Raw genomic sequence first — 8,000 nt, 5'->3', positions numbered from 1 at the left:
AGCGCACTGGCTTGTGCCTCCCTAATGGCTGGGTTAATTTTATATATTATCTAACTACAGTATATTCCCTCCCAATAGAGCTAGACTAATATAATCTAATTAAGGTTCTAATGGACCATTATCATAATACATTTTTTATTGAGACTTTATCATTTAATGATCAAAATCATTTTTATAACTTACTTTTATAAATTATATGCCAAATACTGTAAATGTTCTTGGTTTATTTCTGTACATATGCTAGTGTGGATATGTGTAAAGCGTTTGCCCAGCAGGGGGCTCATACCCCTCCCCTTTCCCATTACTCTGCTCACCAACAGGTAAACAGTCACGATACTTTACATTCAGTGAAGTGGCTAATCTTATGCTTGTGGCTGTAAAATTGTTAATTTATACTGATAGAAAATCTTCAATATGTCCATGACAGTAAATAAATTAAATGGTGCTTGATACCAGTTACAAAGTTTTTTTTTTTAATTGCATGTGCTCGAAATTGTGTACTGATTGTTTTGAAAAAAGCATACGTTATGATAGGATTTGATTTACAGAATTAAAAAAAAGTCATAAAAATATAATTTTTAACATGTTTGCTTAGGTGTTCAAGTACATATTTCTAATTATGTTGTGTATGTGTATTTGCTTGATGTCCTCTACTTCCAAAATAGCCCTGTTTGATTCAGACCACTCAGAATGGCATTAAGTGGACATATGCACACAAGTGAATATTTTCTGGTTTTATCAGACAAAAGAAAAAGCCAGGAAACCAGAAAATAGATAAGAGTAAATCAGTAACATGAAGCAGGCTATAGTAAAAACACTGATTAAGACAGGAAAATAAAGGCTTGGCATGACCACACAGTGAACACTGTGAAGGAGTAAGACTTCAGACAGTAACACTGAGCGTCTGGGTTATTTAAAAGACGTAGTGTGTGTGAGTGCGCACACATTTTTTTTTAGGTGATCTGGTAACCAGGGAACCTTTAGCAGAGCTTACCAGTGTGTGTTGCGGATTAAAGATTGTGAGAGTTGTATTCTTTAGCAATAAAAATTGCACACACATAAGAAAATCTCAAAAGTAATTAAGTTAATATGTAAATACTATCCTGGGCAAAAAAAAAAGGGCCAAGATCAAAATGACTATATATTAAGCTTTGATGGTCTTAAAATCAAATCATTGGTCAGATAATTTGCAAGAATTAAACAAATGCACGTTGAGTTCCACTATCACACATTTACATACGCATACCGAATATAAAAACTCCTATGTAGATTTTTTTGTGCAATTAAAGGTATATAAGTTTTATAATAAATGAAAATGTTTGAGCAAAAATAATAATAAGCACATGTCTGAGTGTACAAAATTTTCCAAATATTGTTTATTGTTCCAAATAACTTTCCTGGTAATTTCCTGACATGTGGTTTATTGTTAAATTATTTGCTATTTTGGGCTTGTACCTTTTTATTTTGGCAAAAATCTGATGTTAAGCTTAAAGACCAATCTACGAGTCAGCCATTTACAAGACATTTGAAACTGTCTTTAATACTCCTAATATTTACTAGGAAGTTAAATTGTGACCTCCCAGATTATTTAATTATTGTTACTTATTGTCAATTTAATGTGAGTTGAGAAAATGTAATCTGTCAGTATTTAGTGAACTTTTTCTAAGGTGCTTTAGAAGTTACCAAAATTAGATGACATGAAAATCTAAAGGTGAGCACCCATGCTTCAGTTTTTCAGCTCTCTGTTCACCACCATATAGCTTGCCAATCATGAATTAGGATTGTTTCACTTTGTTTTGTTGCTTCTATTGTCATCCAGTTACCAAGGGCTCGATTTCATTTGCTCTTTCCCGATTTCTTGTGGGCTCTTAAAGACCAAAAAAAAAAAAAAAGACCACACATTGGGTCCGGAGGGGGCTGACGTCTGTGTGGAATAATAATGGAGTCCTCCTGGGAAACATGCCCTCACAGAGACCAGTCTGACAGCAAAGAAAAATTTGGTCTTATTTCCGATCCCTCACAGGAACATTTATCAGTCCACTCCCACTGTTTTTCTTTTTTGTTTTTGTTTGTTTTTTTTTTATTGGGGGTGTCTCTGGCAACTATGAGTGCACATATTCACAGTAGATGTGTTAGGATACTTCTAAAAGTTACTCAATATAATTTACTAAGCAGTTCCTTATACTTGATATCTCTAGACATTTTACTCTTCATGACCAGCACATTTATCAACCATATCATAAATCATAACTTAACGGCTTTACCTTTAACCTCTCTGGTTGAGGTCAGATGTTGTTATGTCTTGCTCGTTTTGATGTAATTTCCTGGTGGGCTGCATGGTGTCATGATTCATGTAAGGTAATTACATCTATGATGACGGATGTAGGCGCTGTGTGCTTGCATAGTCAAGTGCACTGTAGGAGGCTTTTTGGTGAATGTTGTGAGAGCAGCCAGAGTTCTGAGTAACACAGGAGCCTACTCCTTCTACTCCAAAATATGTGCTGATGGCTTTATCAGACGTGTCCCACAATGCATTAACTGCCATCTCCCTAATAGCTACTCTCTTTTATATTTTGAGCTGAAGGTTTGAAGTATATATATATATATATATATATATATATATATATATAGTATAAGCCATGTTGTACTACGTAGTGTAAATTTGGTACTAAACAAAGACAGTTATTTAATTGTTCATTTCCAATTGTTAATGGTTTCTTTGAATTCTATCGCCATTATAACCTGGGTGCAGTTGTGTCTGGCCAAAGAAGAAGATATTTAAGGACACTGTCTCTTGCTGACTAATGCTTTCTCCTTTATTTTTACATGACTATCTCTGATGTTAGAAAAAAAGTCAGTTCCATTAAAATTTCGATCCTTATCCAAATCAAACTTTGTGTTTGTTCAGTTTTTCAGTCTGATTTATTTAGGTTTTTGGTGATTCCATTATGCGAGACTTCGCAATGAATAAACAGCATCCTGCAGTCCGTTTATTTCTTTAAGCAGCGGGGTATTGGTGTCAAGGAAGACTAGGCCTTATTCATTACAAAAATAGCACTCAGTAGAGGAGTGTTAGTTTATGGTCTAAGATTCTAATCTTACAGCAAATGCTCATTTAAAGCATCTGCAATTTTTATGGATGTTGGAAGGTTTCTGTTTTGAGATTATGCTATTTTTAAAGAGTATTTAAATAAAGGGTCAGCTGATGGAGTTGACTATTTTATTTTGGCTGGATGGTGCGATGTTTAGTTTTTGATGGCCTACTGACAATTATTTGTGAATTTGAAATATATGTGCAAAAACTGTATATTTCGATTTTTTGTTGTTGCTCATTGTTCTATTTATTGATTTACACTTTATTTGTATGTATTCTAATTCCTGATGTGTGGTGAGATGGACGAGTTGGGAGTGTGGAGAGCAGTTGTTATGTTTTCTATACTGTTGTAATGTTTTGTATGCTATGCTTTTTTTTTTTTTTAATAAAAAAAGCATTGAGATACAAAAAATACTGAGGTCTAAAATTCAGAAAGCCAAACTATCTGTAAAAATGAAAGAATAAATAAGTCTATAATAATAACTACTTTAATTATTTAAATGAATTAATCTCCTTTGTTTGTGTTTTTTTCCCGAAAGCTGAATAAAACCATCAACATTTAGGCTTTATTTTCTATATGTTTTCTTTTTATTGCAAATGGTATGATACAAAAGATAAGCTTTTCTTAAGAAAAGGGCATTTTCCCCAAAAAAATCATTGCATTAAAGAATGTCATGAAGTCTAAAATATGCAACAAAACATGAATAAGGAATAAAACTTTAACAAAAACGTATGCTGGTAATTTCCTTAAAATAAAAAATGTCTTTATAATGTGGCCTGGGCCTACAGTAATCCATATTTGTTAAAATTAATTGTAAAAAATTATTCCAGTTGTTTCTGTTTTGATCAAGTTTTATCACAATTATAAGATATCTGTACAAAACGAATTAAGAACATTTAAATGGAAACATTTACAAATGATAAATAAAAACAAAATGGTTTAAATTTTGCACTGCAACTAAAATTTGATCCCATGGGGTAAGGGGATTTCATCTCAAATTAGTGAGACAAAGGTGAAGCAAAAAAATAAAATAAAAAAAAATTAAATGCAAATAATTATTACTTTTTATAATAAAGTTATTACTAATTAATAAATTAAAGAGGTCAAGACAAGATGGGGGTGGCAGATGAATACGCAAACAATCAATAGAGACTTAGGAAGTCTCAGGTCAAAGGGCACTTCCTGGTCCTCCTCAGACATGAAGAGCGAGACGAGCGATGGCTATTGAGGCACTGTGGATCTCTACACTGCTTAACCAGGCACTGATGGCACACAGGCATATGTGTATCTCGGCTAAAACAAAGGCCTCGTGTGCAACTAAATGGCACTCGGTGTGGCACTTAAAACGTAATGGCTGAAAAACACAGACTGGAAACAAAGATTTTTCTAACAATTTCATGTCAGCTTTACCCAAATCTAAAAGACCAAAGGGAATCACAATAAAGCGTTTACAGAGGAATGACGAGGGAATTGTCGACTTTACAAAAAATACACTAGAGAGAAGTCTCGCATCCTTTGTAAATGTACAAAACCCCCAGACCAACCTGAAAAGGACAAAAAGAGATAATACATACACAGTACATACTAACAAATATTTATAATGAATATGTCCTCACAGAGGATTCCTCTTTTTTCAAGCGAGTTTCTTTTTCATCGGAACTAGAAAAATATAGTCGCAACTCAGAGCTTTTTAAAAAGGCACTGTCGGGAGCCGTTTGATATTTTCATTAATAAAAAAAAACATTAGTCCTGTTTGTTTTGTTTGTTTTCTGTTTGCTGGTGCAGGGAGTGGACAGCAGGTCCTTTGAGGCCACTGTGTTTGAGCAATGTCTTATGGATAGGGTGGTGCTAATTGTTTAGTCTGTGCCCCTCTTACACTCATTCTTGTTTAGGGTCGGGAGAGCTGGGTATAGACTGGCTGCTGCTCCCACTGGGGACTGTGGGTCTGAGGCACATTTGGAACACCACTAGCATCAGCGACAGGAGTGTACATTGGCCTTTGGGCAGGACTCATGTAGCCAAATGTGGAGTAGAGGCCTGAACCCTGGTTGTAGTAAGAGGCAGCACCTCCCTGGTGATCGATGTAATCATACTGAGTGCGAGCAATGGATGGGTACGTGGAGGTGGTGGCGGTGTAATGCTGTAGGTTAAAGGAGCCATATGACAAGTGCTGGGGTGAACCCTGGCTTTGCTCACTGTAGTGGCTTGGGCTGAGTTGCTCTGTCTTGATGTGTGCTGGGCGCTGCTGTGCCTGGCCCTGCTCACCAGCTGTGCCAAGTGTGGTCAGAGAGTGCTGCTGAGGCTGCTGCTGCTGAGGCTGCTGCTGCTGAGGCTGCTGTTTGCTCATCCAGCCATGCCCGCTGGTGCCTGCCGTCTGACCGATACCATACCCGGAGGAGTAGGCCGGGGCCCCATGTGTCGGCAAGTACTGGTCAAACTCGTTCACATCAAATGCTTCCATGTTGATGACGTCACTGCTGAGCACACCAATGTCCACATCGCCAAAGTCAATGTTGGCCTGGCGGCCCGTGCCCTCGGGAAGTGGACGGCCCTCTCGCTTCAGGTCTGGTTTCACACTCGGAATGTCTGTTTTGGGAGTCGTGGGAGGAGTTGGCGGGCCCTGAGACTGACCTGATTTGAGCAAGAAAAAATAGTAGGTTAACCATCTACCCATTTTCATGCATGCTCCTAAAGTGCAAAAAACAATAACCACCAAAATTAAAATGATTAAGAAGAAAAAGAATCTTGGTCGCCATTCGTTACAATCATACATCTAACATTTTCATTGGAGATGTTTGAGCAGCCGAATAGAAAAGATTTGAAAGTTTGCATCACCCTTCTATAATCTTTAACAGCTTTATTTTATTTACAGTTGCCCAATGTTTTAAAATGGTCATCATCACAATATAAACAAGCATCATTTGGTTCTGATCCCGGTTCATAAACATTACAGTGAAACAGGCCAACTTTAGCTGATATCAAGTTCAGTCAATTCTTTTGAATATGCTGTTTATCAAGCAATAGATTATACGTATGTTTTCGGATAAAATACCTATAAAATTCATATTCTACTCTAAAGTGTTTTAGGTCTTAGCATCAGGGTGTCCTTGAATGAAATGGTCAACATGATGCAACATTAAAGCCCTATAATAAATGAATTATGCTTCATGTATGAGCTATACATTCACAGGTACATAAACATTTCTAGAATAACTGAAATAATTTTGTGCGTAAAAAAGAAAGCATGGCATTGTGGAGCAGTTGTTTCTGTTTATTTCTTACCTGAGTGGTCTCCAGGGGAGTGAACCTCGCCCATACTGGAAGCGGGGGAGTCCGCTCTCTGTAGGGCTTTAAAGATGGCATTGGGGGAAATGTGTGTGTGTTCGGAGTCCTCAGTTTCGCCCTGGCCGCTCTTCACACTCTTCCTCCGCCGGGGCTGGTATTTGTAATCCGGATGATCTTTCTTATGCTGCACGCGCAGTCGCTCTGCCTCCTCCACAAACGGCCTCTTCTCCCCTTCATTCAACAGCCTGCAAAAATAAGGAAGCAAATAATTGGATAAGAAGGCGAGGTAAAAAAGTAGTCTTTAGACATTTATCTTCTTGTTTTCGTTCTCTTTTTTTTCGTATTATTATTTAAAGCTGTGGGTATCAGAAAATATTATTATTAATAAAATATTAAAAATATTAATAAAATAATAACAAAAATATTGATTTGGTAATAATAATAATAATTTCTGATACATCGTTTAATATGCCATATTTAAAAACATGCAAAATTAATTAATAAGAATGCACATGATGGATATCAAAGACCATTGTATTATTTAGAAAGTATTTTTAAAGTACCTAAATTTGTTCACATGCAACAAGAAGCTAATAATAATAATAATAATAATAATAATAATAATAATGATGATGATGAAGCTCACCGCCAGAGTTTGCCCAGAGTTTTGCTGAGCTCGGCGTTATGGAGATGGGGGTACTGATCGGCCAGTTTTCTGCGCGCCGCCTGCGCCCACACCATAAACGCGTTCATGGGCCGCTTCACGTGCGGCTTGCTCTTGCCTGAGCCGTTCACGCGCACTGGCATGGGCACGAGCGTCCAGTCGTAGCCCTTGAGCACTTGGGACACTGCGTCGCGGATGCACACGGGAAACTTGCCCTCCTCCTCCTCGTCCTTCTTGAGCCGATTCTCGGACAGCGGCCGCGTGTTCTCGGTGTCGGAACCCGATCCGGATGGGCATGGAGAGGCCACACTGTCTTCCGACATGCTCGGACTCGGCGCGTCGGAGAGACATTTGTCCTGCTCGTCGGTCATCTTCACGTACGACTCGAGTAGATTCATACGAGAGGAAAAAATGGATATAGAGCAAGAATTTCTTTTTTTTTCGGATTGCAAAATCCTGCACAGAGCGTGCAAAAGAAAAAATAGTCGTTGGTTAAACTTGCTGTCAGTTTTTTTTTTTTTTTACAAGTCCATTAGATCAGATTCCGAGCGCTTCTTAAACTTGCTGAAGTCTTGGACCGGTGATTAGTGAGGAATCCCGCTCCTGTGCTCTGAACTCAGATTTCCGAGAGGTGGAGATGCAATGAACACACTAACTCATGCTACGCAGGTTTTATAGAGAGGAGAGATGGAAAGGCGGAGACTTAAACATGACCCCCCCCCTTCACCACTCAGTGTACGTGTGCGTGTGTGTGTACGTGTGTGTGTGTGTGTGTGTGTGTGTGAGAGAGAGAGAGAGAGAGAGAGAGAGCACGGATTGAAACAGCAACACGTAATCTTAAAAGTATATCATGGAACAGTTTTGCAAAAGCATTGCTTCCAAAGTAATATATAATCATTCCAAATACTATGCGCCCTTTCGTTTATATTATGAATGTGTGTAAATCCATAACTGTA

At 37.8% G+C, this 8,000-nt stretch overlaps 1 protein-coding gene across 1 annotated transcript; it reads right to left on the bottom strand.

Moving 5' to 3' along the window:
- Positions 1–3,659: 3,659 nt before the first annotated feature.
- On the bottom strand, positions 3,660–7,681 carry LOC124397012 (transcription factor Sox-9-like). The gene is made up of 3 exons (XM_046866449.1): positions 7,027–7,681; positions 6,378–6,625; positions 3,660–5,726 (listed from the first exon to the last, which is right to left on the bottom strand). Exons 1-3 carry the CDS (start codon positions 7,440–7,442, stop codon positions 4,984–4,986), a joined length of 1,407 nt encoding a protein of 468 aa, XP_046722405.1. The 5' UTR covers positions 7,443–7,681; the 3' UTR covers positions 3,660–4,983.
- Positions 7,682–8,000: the final 319 nt, after the last annotated feature.

Source organism: Silurus meridionalis, chromosome 14 (genome assembly GCF_014805685.1).
Source record: "Silurus meridionalis isolate SWU-2019-XX chromosome 14, ASM1480568v1, whole genome shotgun sequence".
In the NCBI taxonomy this organism is placed as follows: domain Eukaryota; kingdom Metazoa; phylum Chordata; class Actinopteri; order Siluriformes; family Siluridae; genus Silurus; species Silurus meridionalis.
This window is presented reverse-complemented; position numbering and strand designations above follow the sequence as displayed.

Bases quoted from the DNA above. Each gene is read 5' to 3' on its own strand.
- LOC124397012 (XM_046866449.1), bottom strand. From the start codon at position 7,442: ATGAATCTACTCGAGTCGTACGTGAAGATGACCGACGAGCAGGACAAA. The intron at 6,626-7,026 runs GTGAGCTTCATC...TTATTTTTGCAG, and splicing joins ACTCTGGGCAAACTCTGGCG to GCTGTTGAATGAAGGGGAGA. The intron at 5,727-6,377 runs GTAAGAAATAAA...TGCTCAAATCAG, and splicing joins CTCCCCTGGAGACCACTCAG to GTCAGTCTCAGGGCCCGCCA.